The sequence below is a fragment of the Rhinatrema bivittatum genome, chromosome 4, assembly GCF_901001135.1.
Source record: "Rhinatrema bivittatum chromosome 4, aRhiBiv1.1, whole genome shotgun sequence".
NCBI classification, from domain to species: Eukaryota; Metazoa; Chordata; class Amphibia; order Gymnophiona; family Rhinatrematidae; genus Rhinatrema; species Rhinatrema bivittatum.
Window position 1 is genome coordinate 365,147,170 of NC_042618.1, and position 21,509 is coordinate 365,168,678.

General features: G+C 44.3%; 2 protein-coding genes across 8 annotated transcripts in view; one reads left to right on the forward strand and one right to left on the reverse strand.

Moving 5' to 3' along the window:
• The window catches only part of MKRN2 (makorin ring finger protein 2), an 80,952-nt gene extending 74,296 nt beyond the window's left edge, over positions 1 to 6,656 (forward strand). For both annotated transcript variants that reach the window (XM_029600788.1, XM_029600787.1), the window contains exon 8: positions 6,323 to 6,656. In XM_029600788.1, the coding sequence (XP_029456648.1) occupies positions 6,323 to 6,481 (159 nt within the window). In that variant the 3' untranslated portion in view covers positions 6,482 to 6,656. The remainder of the gene's footprint in view (positions 1 to 6,322) is intronic.
• Positions 6,657 to 15,540: 8,884 nt separating this feature from the next.
• The window catches only part of RAF1 (Raf-1 proto-oncogene, serine/threonine kinase), a 250,516-nt gene continuing 244,547 nt past the window's right edge, over positions 15,541 to 21,509 (reverse strand). For all 6 annotated transcript variants that reach the window (XM_029600790.1, XM_029600794.1, XM_029600789.1 and 3 more), the window contains one exon: positions 15,541 to 16,665. In XM_029600790.1, coding sequence (XP_029456650.1) covers positions 16,525 to 16,665 — 141 coding nt within the window. In that variant the 3' untranslated portion in view covers positions 15,541 to 16,524. The remainder of the gene's footprint in view (positions 16,666 to 21,509) is intronic.

The window sequence follows — 21,509 nt, forward strand, 5'->3', positions numbered from 1 at the left end:
TAACTGTATTTTACACGCACAAAGCCATGGCATCACCAGAAAAGAAGCTCAAGGCTCAGGGCCTTTGCCTAGCATGCCACATTAGAGCTGCACAGCATGAGGAGGCCACCACCCTGTGTATACAGAGCGAGGAGGTCCTGTGGGATCCAGCCCATGGCCCCCCCCCAGCCGGTGCCGGGTTCCAGCTCCTCAAACAGTACGCTGGACCTAGCGTCTCCCAGTGGGACCCACCCTCAAATGGAGCTCCCCAGGGACCAGCGCCTCTTAATTTAGACACAGCATCTATCTCCTGCGTGGAATTCTTCAAAGGCCTGCATACCTTTGTCCACATGCAGCCGGAGCCTCCGATAATATGGCCACAACCTTCACCAGAGGACCTCAATAGGCCGGGGCCCTCTATGCCCAGGGGAAGTGATTCCACCGCCCAGAAGCCCCACCTTCGGGGACACGGGCAACTCAGATGAGGAATCAGAACCCCTGGAGGAAGGAGAACTCCCTCCGGAGACAGAGCCCCACCGAACCATGAGACACTTCTTCACCAAGGATGAGCTTCCAGACCTGGTCACACACAGCTTGAAAGAGCTTGCTATCCTGGGTACAAGTGCCTTGTGGGGGAACCTAAGACGAATCCCCTGCTAGAGGGACTCTGTCAGACCTCCCGTCATTTCCCACTGTTACAAGCCGTCCAGCAGCTAATTGACCTGGAATGGGATGCCCTGGAGACTACAATCAAAGGGGAGGCGTGTTCTGGTAGCCATGTACCCTCTGGACCCAGCTGCCAAAGACCTCCTGGCATGTCCAAAAGTGGATGCCATGGTCTGCACCGTTTCGAAGCACTCTACTATCCCAGTGGAGGGAGGAGCAGCACTCAAAGATACTCAAGACAGATGTCTGGAATCCATCCTCAAAAAGTCCTTTGACGTCTCCGCTGTGTCTCTACAGATCGCGGCCTGCTGTGCCATGGTGACATGCGCCTGCTTATCACAGACCAGGAACAACACTCCTGGGGAAGCCCTGGAACCAGCAGTATCATTCCTCACGGATGCCGCTTCTGATCTAGTGTGCACCGCAGCTAGAGGAGTGTCATCAGCCGTGGCAGCCAAAAGACAACTCTGGCTCCGAAGCTGGTCGGCCGATGCATCTTCCAAAACGAGACTCACAAGGATGCCCTTCAAGGGAACTGTCCTGTTTGGAAGTGAACTAGAGAAACTAGCCAACAAATGGGGCGAATCCCCACTGCCGCGGCTACCAGAGGACAGGAATAAGAGAAACCAGCAACCTCCCGAACTTCCAGGGGCAGAGGATCACAGCGCTTCAACCCATACAGAAGCACATATCAAGCGGCTCGCCCCGCAGGCAGGAGCCAGTCCTTTTGGAACAAGCACAACAAAAGGGGAGCCAGCTCGGGCCCAGGCCCCAAACGCACCGCACAATGAAAATCAGCCGACCCGTCCAAAGGAAGAAGTCAAAACTCTACTGGAGAGCCTTGGGTGGGTGGTCAACACGAACAAGAGCTGTCTGCAGCCCTCCCAATCTGTAGAATACTTGGGAGTCAGGTTCGACACCAGACAATACAAGGTCATCCTGACGCCGGCAAGGAGATCAAAACTGATGACCCAGTTGCGAACCCTGTTGAACGAACTTCGCCCCACAGCATGGGACTACCTCCAAGTCCTCGGCCTCATGGCATCCACACTGGAAGTAGTGCCATGGGCAAGAGCTCATATGAGACCCCTACAGTGCTCACTACTATCACAATGGAATCCACTGTCCCAGAACTACACCATATGCCTTCAGCTCCCGGACAAAGTTCGGACCCAACTGCGATGGTGGCTACAAGAAGGCCATCTGAGCCTATGAGTTAGACTATCCTCACCAACCTGGATCCTGCTCACCACGGATGCCAGCCTACGAGGATGGGGAGCACACTGCCAAGAGCTAACCACCCAAGGGCAATGGAACAAAGAAGAGTCGGGGTGGAACATCAATCGCCTGGAAGCCCGGGCAATCAGACTAGCCTGCCTACGATTCAGTCACAGATTCCGAGATAAATCAGAGTAATGTCGGACAACACCACAACAGTAGCCTACATCAACCGTCAGGGAGGAACAAGAAGCCAACAGGTGTCTCTGGAAATAGACACCCTACCGGTATGGGCAGAAGCGAATCTTCAAGAGATCTCTGCCATCCTCATCGTGGGGAAAGACAACGTCGCTGTGGATTTCTTCAGCAGAGAAAGTCTAGACCCAGGAGAATGGAGGTTGTCGACCACAGCATTCCAATTGATAGTAAACCGTTGAGGAACACCAACCATGGACCTCCTGGCAAACCAGTCCAACGCCCAAGTGCCCAGCTTCTTCAGCCACAGGCGGGAACCCCAGTCCCAGGGAATCTATACCCTGGTACAGACCTGGCCACAGGAGACTCTGTTATATGCCTTCCCGTCGTGGCCCCTATTGGGCGCAATCATCCACAAGATAGAACACCACAGGAAACCAGTACTTCTAGTGGCCCCGGACTGGCCAAGAAGACCGTGGTACGCAGACATGTGAAGACTGCTGAAGGGAGCCCCCTGCCGCTACCTCCACACAGAGACCTGCTCCAACAAGGACCGATCCTCCATGAGGATCCAGCTTGATTCTCTCTTACGGTCTGACCATTGAGAGGACTCACCTGAGGAAGAGCGGATACTTGGGGGCAGTAATTGACACCCTACTCTGAGCACGCAAGTTCTCCACATCCCTAACATACTTAAGGATCTGAAGAGTATTCAAAGCCTGGTGCGAGGACTGCAACATCGTTCCACGCTTAGTCAAAATTCCTGCGATTTTGGAATTCCTGCAGAACGGACTACAGAAGGGATTGTCTCTCAACTCCATCAAGGAACAGGTGGCCGCATTGTCATGCTACGGAACCAAGAGTGAGAGCAGCAGCATAGCTTTTCACCCGGATGTCTCCCGCTTTCTGAAAGGAGTCAAGCAGATTTGACCACCCCTAAAGTGGCCGGTGCCTCTTTGGAACCGCAACCTGGTCCTAGATTTCTTAGCAGGAGCCTCTTTCAGACATCTTCGCGGCCTGTCTCTCCGACTATTAACATTGAAGACAGCCTTCCTGGTGGCATCTGTTCGGCCCGTCGTATCTCCGAGGTACAAGCACTGTCCTGCCGGGAGCCGTTCTTCACTGACCCCGGGAGCCATCTAGTTACGCACAGTTCTGTCATTCCTCCCCAAAATGGTGTCCCACTTCCATCTCAACCAAACCATCTCGCTACCATCGCCAGATGAGCATAAGAATTCGTAAGTGTCTCGCAGTCTATGCCATCTCAACGTCGGCAGACTCCTAGTCCGATACCTGGAAAGGTCGGAATCAGTACGAAAGACGGACCATTTATTCGTCCTTCACAGCGGGAAGAAACAAGGGGAAGCGGCCTCGTGAGCAACCATAGTCCGCTGGATCAAAGAAGTCATCAAGGCAGCCTACGTAGAAGCAGGCAAGCCATCGCCTTTACAATTCAAGGCCCATTCCACTAGAGCCCAGGCAGTGTCCTGGGCGGAAACCAAGATGCTGTCGCCCGCCGAGCTGTATCAGGCGCCGACATAGTCCTCCATCCACACCTTCTCCAGGTTTTACCGCTTGGATGTTCAGGTTCAAGAGGACACAGCATTTGCAAGGGCAGTACCAAGTGGGTCACAAGCAGCCTCCCACCCGGTTCGGGAGTAGCTTTTATACATCCCATTGGTCCTGAGTCCATCTGCCACACGCTAGGAAATGGAGAAATTACTTACCTGATAATTTCGTTTTCCTTAGTGTAGACAGATGGGACTCAGCATCCCACCCACGGCTGCCGTCAGTCATGGAATACTCAAGTGACATCTCAGACAGCGAGAAATTCACGGGTAAGCCATGCTTTTCTCTAACTAGAGCACCCATCCTACCGGATGTCAACGTTTCTCGGTTGAGGGCACTGGCGGTCTCCAGCTATAACCAATTCAACCAGTTCAAATTAATTAAGTTAACAAAGTTATAAAGTTAATTAAGTTATTCAAATTATTCAGTCATACATATATCCACAATTGCTTTTCGAGGAGAATACTGAAGAGCTGCACTTCCTGCAAGGGTATATGTACTAGGGGCTGACGTCAGATTGAAATCTAATCCGTCTCCAACTGCTTTCAGGAGTACGCTATACCCATTGGTCCTGAGTCCATCTGTCTACACTAAGGAAAACAAAATTATCAGGTAAGTAATTTCTCCCTTTTTATGTTTTTCTTGTGTTGAGTTTTGCTAATTATGTATGCTTTATATTGTAAAATGCATGGCTATGTGTGCTATAAGTGGATATAAAATATAATAATCTTAAAACCAGGAAAAGCAAACTGGGAAGGACTGTGTAAAGATAAGCCGAGCTGGGAGGTTTTAGTGTATCTTAAATGAAGAGTGGAAATGGGACGGTCAGATGAGACAGATGACCACCTGGAGCATCAGCATGCCTTGGCAGAGTGCCAGTGCTGTATCATTAGAAAGGGAAATGCATTCTGAGGACCTTCTTCCTCCCAGCCAGTCAGAACTTTGTAGGAAACTAGGCAAGAAATGGTGTTCAGAATTAGTAATCAATAGCAAGGCAGTTTTAAAATATTAGATGGCACCACAATGTGTTCTGCTCTTCCTGTGATTAATTGAACTGAACTGTTTCTTCTACAAAAGGGATTCTAAATGGTGGGGATGAAGAAGGCGTATGAAAAGTGTGAGCCTGGGGTCAGTGGGCATTGCTGCTTATCTGTAGCTTAAAATTTGGATGCATGATTCAAACATTATTGGGGGGGGGGACAAGCCAAACACAGCTGACTTAAATAGTGTACCTATAGGAAATTAGATACAAAAGTACAATGAACTAATAAAAAAGGAACGTAATTGTTTTATATACCATATTCTGAAAAATTGTCCAAACGGGGGTGGCTTCTTTTGGAGGGGGGGGGACGGACTGATGGAGGATTAAATTATCTTGTGTACATCTTATCAATGAAACATATATGGCTCATACCTGCGATTACGAAAGTATCACATTCACATGCAGTAAGCAATGTAGCAAGTGGTACTAACAGGATGCAGAATAGACCAAGTAGAGAGACTGGTCAAAAGGCAAAATAGGAGAGTATTCTAGTTCAAACTATTTTTATTGCATTGCAAACATGTCAATAGGCAAAGGAGACTGCATGTGCACAGTGGTTCTTATGCGCCCACGCCGACCAACTGCTAAGTTACAACATTTTTGGTTATTCTCCCCCCCCCCCCCCCCCCACCCTTCATTCCCCACCGGACTCTTATCTTCAGTCTCTACCACATCGGGCAAGAAGTTTGATTTTAAACAAATGTCTGGGTATCATTTCCGGATAAAGGGCTTGTAGCATTGCCTCGTGGTTACGAACTGGTTCACAGTGAGAGTATTCTGAGGGACTATTTTTCAGGCATGGGAATCGTCTGAACCCCACACTCTAGTCATCCAGCTCAGGTTTTGTGCAGTTCAAAAAATGTTAAAACACAGATCAGCATAGGAAGTGGAGGTTCAGTTTAAAAGGACTTTGAACGTGAACGAATGTCAAGATGTAAGTATATAAAGATAACTTCTCGGCATGCAGAGAAAGCTGGAAACAGACCACCGGGTGCAGAATCTCCATTCTAGCAGCTGCAAAAATCATCACTCTTATAGTGAACATTCACCGGACTGCTCAACTTGACAGTCTGTGTTTCCACTTATGCCTGCGTCAGGGTGTCAAGGGCACCATTGTACTTTCAGTCTTTTTGAATTGGGTGGTTTGAAGTGCACAAAATTTTGAAATGGATGACTACACTTTGGGGTTTGTTCCCTATCTATAATTCCTTGCCTGATACGAAGGACACCCCCGTGCCCCCCCCCCCCCCATACTTTCCCTGTGAAAACATTTTGTCTTTGACAAATGTTTCTGCCTGGTTTATTCTGGATCCTTGTATGCTGGTCATACCACTTGTGGTGTTAATCTTTTTTTTACCACAGGAGCAACAAGAAAAACCAGTCTAGTGTGAAATGATTTTCCATCTTCAGGGATGATAAGCTTGGACTAAATGCACTTCTAGTCTTATTTGTAATTTGGCAAAAGTACACCTTTCATAAATCTGTATGGATCCACAAACCATGAATCTTACTTTCAAAGTCGATGGCCAGATTTCCAGACCTGTACAGTATGCCAGCAGGTTGCTGGTAGCTTTAAAGGACTGGTAGTGTGAATCTTTGCTGTTCACAGCAGCATGGTCTTGTCGTAATCATTGCTTCGCTGCTTTCTTTCAGTTCTTCAACTCTGTGCGGCTTTGGGATTTCATTGAAGATCGAGAAAATCGGAGTATACCAAGCACTGAAGATGGAGAGAGAGATGAAGTGGCAGAGATGGGGGAGCTGTTCATGCACCTGTCAGGAGTAGATCAAGAGTCTATAGCTCCCTCAGAATGAAAGCTCAGGCACTGGACTCCTCCTTGTGTACCAATTCAGTTATTTATTAGAGGTTTGCCGACTTTTACTGTAACAGTAGCATTAAACACCACTTGGGTTAAAAAAAGGTCAAGTTAGAGCCTTGGCATAATCAACATCTCTTTGTGAAGCAAGAAAATAAAAATCAAGGACACAATTATAAGGAATTATCATTTTTTTGCACAGAGTTCTTTATTGTAGAAGACTTATTAGTTCTGGAAAGTAGAATGAAGGGTGAGGTGCACATCTTTTTTTTTTTTCACCCACAAGTCTCCTGCTCCTATTTCAGCTCAGTTGGAACCCGGGCTGGGATCTGGCACCATAAGCCTTCATTTGCAATTAGTGCAGGATTTTTCTCCTATTTTACATCCCCCTGCCAGCCCAAAACACCTAGTGTGATCATTGCAGTGACAGTCCTGTAATTGTTCCCTGAATCCAGTCATCAGGTGTCACGTTTTAAGCAAGCACCATGATTGCCCCACACCCAGGGGCTGCAAACACTGCATCTGCAGCACTCCCCAGCCCTAGTTGACCTGGGGTGCAGAAGACCTGACTCGGGGATCAAACGGCAGACCTTCCAGCAGGGCTGGTGCTTCCATTAAGCATCAAAATGTTGGGAGCAGCAAAAATTCCAGCAGGCCCTGGAGGGGGTGCTGTGCGAGAGCCAATACCACCAAAAACAAAAGGGAGTACTGCTTGGAGCCACTGCCATTGTTAGGAGGATCCCTGCCTTCCACCACGTAGTGCACAAACCTTGCCACCTGAGCCTCCAGGCTGACCCAGGAAAGGAGCATTTTAATCAGTTGGGTTTTCTTCACGAAGCATTTTCTTTAAGACTAGACAGGAAAAACCCTTACAACTTGCTCCATGGAGAAATATATTTGGCAGCACACACAAACTCTGAACTAATCAACCTGATTGACTGATTTAGGGTTTATTACAGTGGTGATTTGATTCTCGTACTTCTAATTAGTAGTCAGTTCTTGTGGTCGAATTTGAGTCCATGTAGGAATGTAAAGTGTTTTACATGTGATGTTTGACATCTTGCCATGCATTGATAAATAATTGGTATGGAATTACTTAGGTGCTGTTTCAGAGACGTGGCAAGAGGTGATATCTCTCGTAAACTGTCTGCATGCAGCTGGACAGGTAGTGTGAGGAACATGGAAATAATCAGTTTTTCCCATTTGTTGGCGGGCATTGCCTTGTGGCCGAGGTGCTCCTGCATTTAATGGAATATTTCATGAGCAAGTCACTTGGCACCTCTCACTTTGTGACTATGAAAAAATGTTTGTAAACCACTTAGCATAATTATTTACTGTTAAACATGTGTCCTGGCTGGTAGCACTCAAACATGCGTTTATAAAATTACTTCAGTATCAACAAAACTATGGATTCAGGACCCCATGGTGATGGCTTACCATTCCTCACTTCCTGTATTTACAGAACAATGTGTTGAAAGGCAACTCAGCAAGTTGTGATACAAGAGATTCCTTCAACTGGTTTTTACCTAAAATTGTCTTCTGAAATTGACATTTCATAAATGCAGTTGGTTATATATAGGATGACCATATAGCTCCAAGTCCAGAAGCTACATTTACTCCGTCAAATGTATGGTGATGTAGTTCTGTTTTCCCTGTTGAGTTCCTTAAGAAAAGCAGGACTACATCTCCATGCGTGCGGTGAGGATGAACCAGGATTCTCTGTTTCTCCCCTTGCCCATAGAGCTATGATTACACTTATTATAAGTGATTCTTCCCATCTACTTTACCTATGGAGAAACTCCTAAAGCCCAGCAGGCAAGTCTTTTATTTTTTTTTTGGGGGGGGGCGTGATTGGGAAGCCTGACCATTTCTTCAACTTTTGGGCTTTCAGCTCCGTTGCAAACAGCCTCTGGCTTATAGCACCAGGAATCTTCATTTGTAATTATCTTCTCCCAACTCAGCCCAGCCATTGCAGCAATAGCCTTCAGCTAGGGCCACAAGTGGCAACTTCCTCCAGAATCTGACTGGTATGAACTGCAAGTTTGGCCACTAGGTGGCACCTTGAGCAATGTCTGAAACTCCATCCCCCACCCCATGGCCCGTGAACCCTGCTCCTACAGCATTCCCAGCCGTGGCAAGCTGGAGGAACAGAGGCCTGGTTCAGGATTTAAATGCAGGTCCTCCACTTGGCAAGCAATTTCCATCTGTGCAGTGGAACAGGATGTAGTATTGGTGTCTTGCAAGAATTGAACAATTTAGTTATTTCTGGGAATGAAACTGTATTATAATGCCTAACTAATGCAGTTGATAGACAAGAGTTAGGAAAATATTTGAAGAAACTAGACTATTTGTGTAGGCCCTAAAAGAATGTTCTACTTTCTGTACTGAAATGTCCTCTTCTGCCAAGTCGTAGAAGCTGCTGAAGATTTTGAGTAAGTACAAGTAATCTTATAAGAACTGATTTTTTTTTTTTTTTTTTTTTTTTGGAGCTGTTTAACTCCCAAAACTTAAACCATAATTTTCATTTATAAAGTGATTGCAGTGAGGTAGCAGATGCATGAGGGGAAGTCTCCCCCCCCCCCTTTTTTTCTTCTGCCTCTCCTCAGTACTGTCCTAGACTCAATATAAATAAAACCTGGCTCTGCTTCCTAATTTGAATGAGCAGCAGGTACTTGTTCTTTTGGCTATCTGGGCTCTTTGCTGTAATCTTTTTTAAATAACTCAGTCATACTCCAAAAATCTTAAAACAAAATATCTATTCATATATAGTTGTGCTCTTAAGTTTACATCCCCCTGGCAGAATTTGTAAGATATGTAGCATTGTAAGAAAACATGAGTGATCAGACAAAACACCTTATTTTTGTTTATTCAAACTATTATGTATCACAGAATAGCACAATCATTAAACCATTCCAATAAAGGAAATAATAAAATTATCTTCTTCAAAAGTTTGCATACCCTTAGTCTTTTTGTGATAAGAGCCTTGTTCATAACTATTTTCTCATTTGCCCATTCCACTTGGCAAAAAGCATGTTTGAGCCACTTTAGTGAGAACTCAATGTTGAGGGCAGGAGACTGCGATGGCCACTCCAGAACTTTCACTTTCCCTTCTGCTGCAGCCACTGAAGGGGTCAACTGGGCCTTATTTGTCAGATCATTGTCATGTTGGAAAGTGCACATGCGCACCCCCCCCCCCCGGTTCCTGTCTGATGAATGTAAATTCTCCTCCCATATTTTATGATAAGATGCATTCATCCTGCCATCAACTTTGACTAAATTCCCTGTAGCTCACACCCCCCAAAACAGCAGAGATCCACCGCCCTGCTCTTCATAGGCCTTGTTGAATCCTCTTCAAACACAGCGTTTTATGTTTGTAACCATAAAGTTCAATTTGGTCTCATCACGCCAAATTTTTTTGTTCCAGAAGTTTTGAGGTTTCTAGGCGGTGACTGGTATATCGTAAGTGGGCTGTTTTGTAGTGTTGGTGCAGCAATAGCTTTTTACGGGCAACTCTACCATGCAGCCTATTTTTGTTAAAGTATCTTCTTTTTATGCATGCAGAAATACCCATCCCACTTTGTTTCAGAGAAGCCTGAATATTTCAGTAGAAGTTGCTTATGGGATTTTCTTAACATCCAGACAGTTTCCTGGCCTTTGTCTGAAATCTTGCTTGGTCTACTTTGGTCTGAACACAACCCATAGTTTTCCACTTTTTGATCAGAGTTTGAACAGTACTGATTGGCCTTTTCAAATCTTTGGATGTCTTTTTACATCCTGTTCCTGATTTATGAAGTCAAACTAATTTTGCTCGCAGCTCCTTTTGACAGTTTTTGCTTTCCCCGTGCTTCAGTAACCGGTTACTGCAGCCCTGGATAAAATGCACAAGGTTTTCTCAAACAAGGCCCAGGGGTGGATACCTACCCTTCATTCCCATCTCAACCTGTGTGTGTCAATTTGAGTGTATATTATCAGCCCAGTCAAGGGTATGCAAACTTTTGGATGGGACCATTTTGTTATTTCCCTTAGTGCTATGGTTTGTTTAATGATTGTGCTATTCTATGATGCATAATAAGTTAATTTGAAACATTCAAAACAAGTGACATGTGTTTTGTCTGATTACTCATGTTTTCTTAATGCTAGACATCTTACAAATTCTGCCAAGGTATGTAAACATATTTTAACACATGTACAGTTTACATATGTTTGTTCTACATGTGTAAAAATAGTAATTTATTAAAGATGATTCTATAACAGAGGTGAGCAAGCTTCCTCTCAGGGTGGAAGTGATGTGCTGCTGTGCACCTCCTAGCCTGGCACCCTGGAGGGTGTGTTCCTCTCCCTGCTCACCTGGCCCTCTATTCCCCTACCTTACTCCCCCCACCTGGATAGGATCCTCCTTGTAACTCTCAAGACCAACAGTTTGTAATTATTCATAGCTATTCTACTAGCTATGACTTTTTTTTTCTTATATTGATGGAGATGTTTGTCATTGTAAACTGGAAATCCTCTTTTTTTTCATAACAGGTGAGACAAGATTAAGGCATTCTATACTAATACAAATCTGATCTACTGGAACTATATGTGGAAGCTTTTATCATGTATTCCTTGGAACAAAAGCTGCAACTCTGTTTGAAATGTGTTCTCTCACACTGGCTTTAATGAATGATATAATTTTCCAAATACTTTAGTATCCTTGCAAGTAGCGTGTCTAATACAAAGAGCTGTAACCCTGAAATCTTCAAGGGGAGAAACTGAGATCTTAGGTATTGTCGATGTGATTTCCAAGAATCTTAGTGGGTAGTTAACTCTTCTCTTTAAACTATAACTGTTTAAAATGATGTGACCAAAGATGAATTTAGGTCACCCAGATTCCTGACCGTTTGGCTGGATCCAAGCAGCTGCCACACAAAATTTCACTAGAAAAACATATACAGTAGCTTGCTAGCTTCCACTTGCGCTGTATGCCACTGACCAGGGCTGGCTGCAGTGTTCTCTAAAGGTACTCGCAATAACCTCTCCCCAGTGGCTGCTCAAGGTCTGGTCTCGCTCTCTCTTACCTATCTGAGCATTCATTGGCCATTTCCTTGCTATGGTTGCAGCCCTTGCCCAAAATCCCAATGGTGAGCCAGTCTCCCTTCAGCATTCAAGTACTCACTTAGAAATTGTGTCCAGGGCCTACTCTCTTGAAATTTAGCTGTGCATGATACAGTGTTGGCATTAATTCCTGACCTTCATTACATATATAAAAATAAGGTTGTGTATTTATATATAATTTAGCACTTAGTGCCTTGAATATAAAACTGTTATATTCAAGGCACTATTTTGTAAACTACTAATAAAATTTTACAGACAGTGGTATGGTACAAACTTTGTTCATTTTTTTTCACTTGGATTTAGTAAGGATCCACTTTTTTTTTGGTGCTGGATTATGGTATAATCAAGTGCTTAATTTAGCTGGGGATTTGGAAACAGGTGCTGCTTAATCAGCCCACTACTTTAAACAACCCCCAGCTTTCCCACATCTTTAAATACCAGCAACAAATTACTTAGTGTGAAATGTATACAGACTATAGGAACGTGCAAAGCAAGTCCATCCGTTTTATTCATAAAGAGGTAGATTTTAAAAGAAGCGCGATCAGCCTACTTTTGCTTGCGCATCAGACTCAAGCAAAAGTACGCTGGATTGTAGTAGATACGCGCGGAGCCGCGCGTATCCACTAAAATCCTGGATCGGCGCGCGCAAGGCTATCGATTTTGTATAGCCTGCGCGCGCCGAGCCGCCTCCCCCCGTTCCCTCCAAGGCCGCTCCGAAATCGGAGCGGCCTTGGAGGGAACTTTCCTTTGCCCTCCCCTCACCTTCCCCTCCCTAACCCACCCGCCCGGCCCTGTCTACACCCCCCCCTTACCTTTGTCGGGGGATTTACGCCTCCCGGAGGGAGACGTAAATCCCCGCGCGCCAGCGGGCCTGCTGCGCGCCGGGCCGCGACCTGGGGGCGGGTACGGAGGGCGCGGCCACGCCCCCGGGCTGTAGCCACGCCCCGTACCCGCCCCCAAAACTCTGCCGACACGCCCCCGGAACGCCACGACGACCGGGCCCGCCCCCCGACACGCCCCCCTCCGAGAACCCCGGGACTTACGCGAGTCCCGGGGCTCTGCGCGCGCCGGGAGGCCTATGTAAAATAGGCTTCCCGGCGCGCAGGGCCCTGCTCGCCTAAATCCGCCCGGTTTTGGGCGGATTTAGGCGAGCAGGGCTCTGAAAATCTACCCCAAAGTATTTTTCCCTCGGCTTTAGTTTTAGTGAAAATCTTGAATGAAATAAGGCCTTAACTGTTAGCAGGAATAGTGGCAGCTGCTGGCTAGTTTCAGTGGTGGATGAGAGTTAAAGCATTGCTGCTGAATACTTACTGCAGTGTTTAGAGCAAGGGCAGCTGACAGAGTCCTGTTTAACAGCAGAGGGAGTGGATTTGGGAGTAGAGGGACAGTTTTGTGGCTTTCAAACTCACCCCCTTCCTCTTTTCTGGAGGGGCTGGAGTAGAACATTACTGCTGTTTTGCCTCTTCTACAAAGAAGTGGGGGAATTTTGTTCCAGGCCATTCTGCCCTAATTAGGCCCTGGTCCCACCATTCATGCTGCCTGCTACTGCTTCCATAATGTGTGTTAGATGTGGCCAGGAAAACATTCCCTAATAGATTAAATGATGAATCAAAAGGTACAGGATTTTTATGTGGTAAAAATATACCAACATACAACCATTGTGTACTATTTTGTGCTGATCCTTAAGGGTGGTCTTTCTACTGTAAATTAGTAGCTAACAAAAAAAAATTGACTTATACTTTAAAGGATAAATAGCTCTCAAACAATGTAGTAGACCTAAGCGCTCTCACCTGCTACTTGTGCATTTTGAGTAAATCTCAAACAGCATTTCCAGTGTATGTCATGTCATATGGTAAAAATACCCAACATACTTCCATGAAACTTGACTCGTCATAATAGTGAGTATGGAAGTCAAGACAGAAGTGTAATTCGGCCTAATTTAAACAGGAGAGGGCGCAAAGAAGGTAGCAACATGTCTTAACTTTGCTGGCTACATAACCATTAAGAGGCCCATATTGAGCAGTGTAGCAGCTGTGCTAGCTAAAGTTATCCAGATAACTTCAGCTAGGCCATGCAGTGGGACACTCTTCCACTGAATATACCTAGGTAAAGTTAGCTAGGTAACTCTCCTAACTTTAACAGCGTTCACAGCAACTAGATGTACCTGGATGCGTTTAGGCAAGTGGTGCTTAATAACTGTGCTACCCAGCTAAAGATAAACACCACCTCCTTTTGTCTGGATACGTTTTATCCGGGTAACTGCTTGGCTAGCTAAAACTTACCTGTTTGGCAGCCTAAGAAATAAAATATTCTGGCCTCATTTAGAAAAAACTGAAGTATTTCACCAAACATAAATCAGTGTTGCCCAGTCAGTATACCATGGCATACTCATGTGCCTTCCTACTTAATCAGCCTTGCTACAGAAAAGTCGTCACTGCCTGCGCGTCAAATGCAAATGCACCCCAGCGCACCTGCATATTGCTCTCAACACACCAGCAGTGGCTTATAAACATGTAGGTGTTTATGAGAACATCTGTGATAATCCATGCTGTGTCCTAGGTATAGCAGGAGCCCCAGTGTGGTAATTAAGGGGCAGCATGTAGGACATGAATAACTGGGCCCCACTTTGTGCAGGACAGGGCAGCAGCTCATCTTACCGAGCCACCTTGCTCTCTAATCCCATACTAAGTGATATAGGGAGGGGGCGCACTGATGTGACTTGCAGTGAGTTTTGGGAGCAGAACTGAAGGTGGTCTGGCCGCCATGTGAGCTGGCTTTCTGCACTTGTATATAGAGGGAGCTGGTCCAGCGTAAAAGGTTCATGTGCATCTCTTCCACCTCTCTGTTTTCAAATTTGGAAGAGATTGGTGGGACTTTCAGTGGTTCCCTAACTCTTCTTTTGATCATACAAGTGCTCCATGTCCACATTACCTTTCCTGTGGAGGCTGTTGTGCCTTGGGTTTGAAGAGGTTAGCTAGTGGTGTTATAAATAAAAACCGTACTCTTCTGATGATGCAGCTTTGGAGTTACTTTTTTTGTCCTGACCATGTGAATATAAGTGATATGCCACATGGCTTTCACGTTCAAAAGGATAATTAGAATTTTAGAAGGTGAAGGACAAAGCTGCTTATTAATAAAAGCCAGAGAATATGCTGAACCAAAATGCTATTTTTAAAGTGCTGCCTTTACATAAGTTCTCATAGCTGAAATGGTGAAAACACCCTTGCAAGCCAGGCTGGTTTAGAAACACAGGCCGAAGGCAGGAGTTAATTTTGGCCGGCACTGGGAAAGTGTACAGAAAAGCAGAAAAACCTGCATTTCTATACACCCTCCGACTTAATATCATAGTGATATTAAGTCAGAGGCCCCAAAAATAAAAAAAATAAAAAATCTGCCCGCAGGTTGGAAGACTGACGCTCAATTTTGCCAGCGTCCGTTTTCCGAACCCGTGGCTGTCAGCGGGTTCGACAATCGACGCCAGTAAAATTAAACGTCTGCTGTCAAACCCGCTGACAGCCGCCACTTCTGTCAATAAGGAGGCGCTAGGGATGCACTAGTGTCCTAGCACCTCATTAAAATACAGAATCGCGCGCCCAGGAGAGTGGCCTGGGTGCGCGTCGAGAGAGAGCAGGCGCTCGCCTCGGAGCGCTGGCTCTCCCATGAATTTTACTGAATCGGCTGGAATGTGCGATCCTGCTACATGAATACTTTTTCAATGTTCTGCTGTTGAAAGCCAGACAGGACATATGGGATGAAAGCTCCATCTGTGCCTAATGGAGTGCAAGATTAACTAAAGCCCCAAGAGGGAAAGGGTTAAAAAGGATCCACAATCATGGTCACAAACTGTGCCCATAATCCAGAGATTTTCCTGCTGGCATAATTATTAATTTAGGTGATGAGAGTCCTAGAAACTGGGAAGAAATAGGGCAAAAGAATGGAGGGTGAAAAATAACAGCATAAGACTGAAACACAAATTTAATTTATTAAAATAACCAGAAAAAAAAAATCTGTGAAACCATATTTTAAACAATAGATGCATTTGCCCAGGAGCAATAAAAGAACACAACCAACAAAAATTTAAACCCAGCAACTAAATAAAAACTGTATCAACGCTCACAGATTCCCCCTTTATAGTGCATCTCTGAAGACCTCGCTCACTACTTGCTACCGCAAAGTCAGCAGAGCCTTTAAAGAAACAGTCACACAGAGACTTGCACTCGGGCATCAATCGGGCTGCAAGAAAATAAGTCCAGTATAGTACCAAGGTAAGCTCCGTTTCCTCTATCTAAGATGAGCAGAATCGGGCTCTGCCATCTTTCTCTTAGCCAGTACTATCGATAATACATTCCATTTTTGTGCAGGTAGGCCATTATGCTTTGTTTTTACTCTTTTCTGTGCAAATCTGTTTCAGCAAATAATGGGGTTGTTTCACACCCAAAATGCAGTAGCTTTGTTTCTGTTAACCATTCCTCTGCTTTCTTCCATCTTGTCTTGAATGGGTAGTCTGTATGATCAATGAAACCAGTTGAGGTGCTTTGCTCGATACTGGTACATGATTTCAGAGTTCAAATTAGCCATCTTTGCACGAAAGAGAACAATGAATCCACGATGTAAGACTTACTACAAGATTTCTCCATTTTTGTTAAGGGGAGTTTTTGCTCAAGCACATTCTTTGAAAGAATATCCAAAAAGTTGTTCATGATTGGGCCAATATGGGGACAATAATTGTTTTTTTTTTCTTAATTTTGCAATGACAGAATAAAGATGACAGGGAAAAGCGACAGGAATATTTCACTGCCCAATTGTAAAAATAGCTTTTTCTCAAGACTGGGATTCAACCAAATCAGATGGGCACTATGAACTTGTCTGTATGAGCAACGAAAACAATATTGAAGACCTTGCCAATGTGTTTTCCATTTGATTCCAGGTTGGTGGAGAAAGTTCTGGTTAGAAAAAGGGCAATCTTGTGGAGGTCAGTGTGCATGAATTGATGTCCTCTGTATGGGCTGCACGGTGCAGTGAAGGTTCTGAAGCGCTGCGGTTGATTTTGGGTAATGAATGCTGAAGCAATTCAATGGAAGATAAAATCTGAAATAGCAAAAAAATCAAAGTCAAATTTATTGCAGCAAAAGCAGAAAATTTACAGGAAAAAAAAAAAAAAAGACCCTGAAAAAGTGCCAAGTGCTACCGACTTGTACAAGGCAAATAAACTATTGGAAACCTGAATTAGAACAACAAAAACTAAAAGCCATTCTGGTGATTAACTCCAAGCCAAGAGGGACACTAAGTCAGCCCTGATTTCTGTATTCTGAGCTAGGATGTATAGTCTTACTTTTTATTCAGAATAAAATGTATTACAGCAAATAAAAAAAAATGTACTTGGAGATGGAAATTAAACTACCCCACTACAGGCCAAAAGTGTTGACTGGCAGGGTTAGTTCAGTACTATCTTACAGGTGTTCTCCACTGAGAGCTTCACACTGAAATCGTAACATAGTAAATGAGGGCAGATAGACAAAAATGATCAATTCCAATAAAGTTCAAATTATTAAAAAAAAAAAAAATCCATTCAGCCTGCCCAGTGCTGTTTTTTAGGTTTGTAACTGCCGCTCCCTGTAGGTTATCCCAATGCATTCCTGGAAGCACAAAGCAGTTAAACCATTTCTGTTATGGGCTGAACTGGTGCTTTGTCAAGTTATCCGGTGCTTCATTACCATCCTCTGTCTCCAGGGATTCTGTGTGTGCCCCACTGTTTTTTGAATGCTGTTACTGTTCTTGTCTCCATCACCTCCTCTGGAAGGGGATTCTAGGCATCCACCTCCCTTTCAGTAGAAAAAAAAAAATACTTCCTGAGATTATTTCTGAGTTTACCCCCTTGGAATTTCATACAGAAATCCAAGTTTTACACTTTCCATTCCATCAAAAAAGGTTTACTTCTTGTGCATCAATACCATTCAGATATTTACATGTCTGCATCATAGCTCCCCTGTCTCCTCTCTTCTAGTGCAGATAAACCGTGGCTTGCAAAAGTATTCGACCTTCCCTAAAAAGGTCAGTAGAGTTGTGTGGATTACCAATGACACTTGCACAGATTGTTCCAGACATTATGGGGTAGATTTTATAACTTGTGCGTGTGCGAACATGTACACCCGCTTTTATAACTCGCCCGCGCAAGTTATAAAATCAGGGGTCGGCACGCGCAAGGGGGTGCACAATTGTGCACCTTGCGCGCGCCAAGCCACACAGCCTTCCCCCTGTTCCCTCCCCCTAACCTGACCTTCCCACCCCTTCCCCCTCAAGCCATACACTACCCTCCCAAAATTTTTGTTTTACCTTTGGCGCCTGCCTCTGGGCAGGTGCAAGTTGCGTGCACCGGCCGATTGCCGGGCACGCGATCTTTGACACAGCAGCAAATGGCCACTGTGCCGGGAGCCGCTGACCCTGCCCCACCCCAGACCGCCCATGCCCCACCCCTTTTTGCAAGGCCCGGGGCTTTACGCTCGCCGCCAGGCCTTTTTAAAATAGGCCCGGCGCGCGTAAACTTTTGAAAATCTGGTCCTATGTGTATGGCAAATCAATATGCTCTTAAAGTAAATTTTCAAAGTCACAATTCATTTTCTCTCTGCAGTTTTGTAAAATAAAAAATTAAAAACTGAAAAATGCTGCTTACATAAGTATTCAGCCCCTTCAGCCTAGTACGTGGTAGAACCACCTTTTTACTGAAATAACAGCTTTAAGTCTGATGGGATAAATTTCTACCAGCTTTGCACACTGTTTAGGCCTGGTTTTTGCCCATTCTTCCTGGCAGAGTTGCAGAAGGGTTGTTCAGGTTGGTTGGATGACGCTTATGGACGGCGATTTTCAAATAGTGACACAGATTATCGATTGGATTGAGACCTGGACTTGGCCATTGTAGAACATTCACCTTTTTGTTGTTCAGCCACTCCCGTGTTGATTTGGCCTTGTGCTTGGGATGATTGTCCTGCTGAAAGGTGAACTTTCTCCCAAGTTTTAGTTTTTTAGCAGACTGAAGCAGGTTGTCTTACAGTACCTCCCTGCATGTTGCACCATCCATCCATCCTTCAATGTTAACAAGATGCCCAGTCCCTGCTGAGGGAAAAACATCCCCACAACCTGAAGCTGCCACCCCAATACTTTACTGTTGGGATGGTGTTTGCTGAGGAATGGGCAGTGTTAGGTTTGTGACATACATAGGGTTTTGAAGTTTGGCCAAAAAGCTCCAATTATGTCTCCTCTGACCACAAAACCTTATTCCACATGTTAGCTGAATCACTCTGATGCTTTCTGCCAAATTCCAGACATGCTTTGATGTGGTTTTTCTTCAGTAATGGCTTCTTTCTAGTCACCCATGCAGGCCACTTGTACGCAGAGCTCTTGCTATGGCTGACTGGTGCACCTCCACTCCAATGCATTTCTTACAACGCTGAACGAGGCTGAAGCCTAAGGGGTAGATTTTAATACGGACATGTTATAAAATCTTGTGGCCGTGTGCAAGGGAGGGATTTTTACAAACTCTGTACGGCGACATAATCTGGGCTTCCCCAGTTCTCTCCCAGTCCGCTCTAATTAATGAGTGGACTGGGAGGGAACTTCCCTAACGCTCTGCCTAATCTTCCTTAGGAACATGCCATACTGGGTCAGACCAAAGGTCCATCAAGCCCAGCATCCTGTTTCCAATTGGATACTGATTTTTCTTTTTGCATGCAACTGTCTGCCGTATGCATGCTGGATTTCTTAAACTTTGAAAATTGCACTGTCTGAAGTATATTCTAGATGGAGGGTATCTTAGACTTGTTAATTCAGGCCTTTATTTTTTCCACTCTAGACTACTGTAGTGCCCTGAATATGAGGTTACCAAAACATAATTTTAGAGCATTTTAGCTAGTCTTAAATGCTGCCACTCATTTGTTAACTGGGTCCTCTCTTAGAGTTCATATTACTCTAGGGTTGATGGCCTTACACTGGCTTCCAATTTACCAAAGAATCAAGTTTAAGGTTCTAACTTTAGTATTGAAAGCTCTTCATGGGGAGGGTTTGGATTATCTGAGGATATTTATCTCTTGGTATACCCTCTCTCAAGCACAGATATCAGCAGGTGCATGTTTCCTTTTGGTCCTGGGGTTAAAAACTTCCAAGCTGCAGGAAACTAGGAATGAAGCCTTTTTTGGGCTGCTCCAATTTTGTGGCATGGTCTTCCTGAGGAGATTCACCAGTAACAGGATTACTGTGCCTTTAGGAAACAGATTAAAGCTTATTTGCATCATGAAGTCTTTGAATCTACTTAAGGCAAGGTGGGCTCCTGTTTTAAGTGATTGTTTTGTTTTATGTTTTAATTTTGTGCATGTAATTTGTAAACTGCCCAGAACAGATGTCTACTAATGGGACGGTAATAAACTGCTGCAGAGAGACTGATAGATAAATAAATAAATATTAATGCCTAAATAACTGCCCTTGCAAATCGATCAACAGCTGATGGATGAGGAGGGTAGATATTATGCGGTTTGGTTCCTTGTACAATCAGAAAATAGCTGTATGTAATCTTTTCACCTCGAAGATTTATTCCCATGAGTTTTTCACTAGTATTACAGCAAAGCTGCTGCAGTTTCCAGGCTATCAGTTGATGATGGGCGGTGACTAACATGGTAGCTGAGTACTGCTAGGCGTGCAAACCGTCCAAAAACAAATCAGGTCAGGAGTCACTGGGGGTGAATTTTCTCTGTAAGGTGCTGGGGCTCCTTGATATTTGGTGGGTTTTGCACCAGAGTGCACACGATTGTGCATTTTATTCTAACTCACATAAGACTCAATCTCAATCAGACTACCTGCTAGAGTTGGACAGTATGTTTCCTATGGTGCAGAAATCTCTGATAGGTGTAAAAGTGTTAGCCCATGCGCAGGTATCTGTAAGTTTAGATCTGGGAGATGTGCATCGTAAGACATTTAACTAGAAAATGAATCCTAATTTATATAAAGATCCACATTTTCATAATTATCTACAAGATAAAGGGGAGGAATATATGTCCTTTAAAGAATCCATCCAGATCATACTCATTATTGTGGAAAGCTGGCAAAGCTGTAATGAGGGGACATATAGCCTACATAGCTATGCAAAATAGGTTATGACATGCTGAGATTCTTAGACTATCGCAGGCTGTTGAGATGGCCCAGATTTGTTATTGTATTAGTATGTCTGAAGAAGATAAGCAGATATGAGATCAGAGTAAAGTTACTCTTAAATAATTTGTTATTCCAAAGAGCTTGAAAATCACTGTGTTTTGTTTTTTTTAAGATTACAAATTATACAAATAAGTAAATAAATCCAGCAAACTGTTGGCATATTTGGTGAAAAATAAGGGGTAACTGGCTGTAATCCCAAGGTGGTGGTGTGCAGAATCAAGATGTGAGGAGATATAGAAAATAATTTTCTTTCACATTACCAGGTGCTTTATGGGGAACTGTTAGAGAGGGAGATTCAACAAGGATTTTTTTTTCCCCCAAAGTTTTTAGTGGCCACAGCTTACTGACCTTCAATTAGGCAGACTCAATTTACCAATTACTGATTCTGAAGTCTATTTCGTTATTCAGGGGCTGAAATTGGAGAAAGCATCTGGTTTGAATGGGCCTGGGTCAGATTATCACAAAATTTTGAAATTTTCTGTTCTCACACCCTTAGCCAACTTTCTTTTGTTGCACGGTTCCATTCCTGTCACGATGAATCAAACAAAAAGGAAAAGACAAAAAACAAAAAAACCCCAAAACTATAGAAACATTTTTTTCCCTGCCTCCTAAATATTTTTAGCTGGCATCCAAGTTTTCTAAAAAAAAATAAAATATATATATATCTTTCCATCCCATCAGACTTAAAAGGACTTTTTCATTCCAGCTGGTAGAATATACTTCCTTCTACTGAA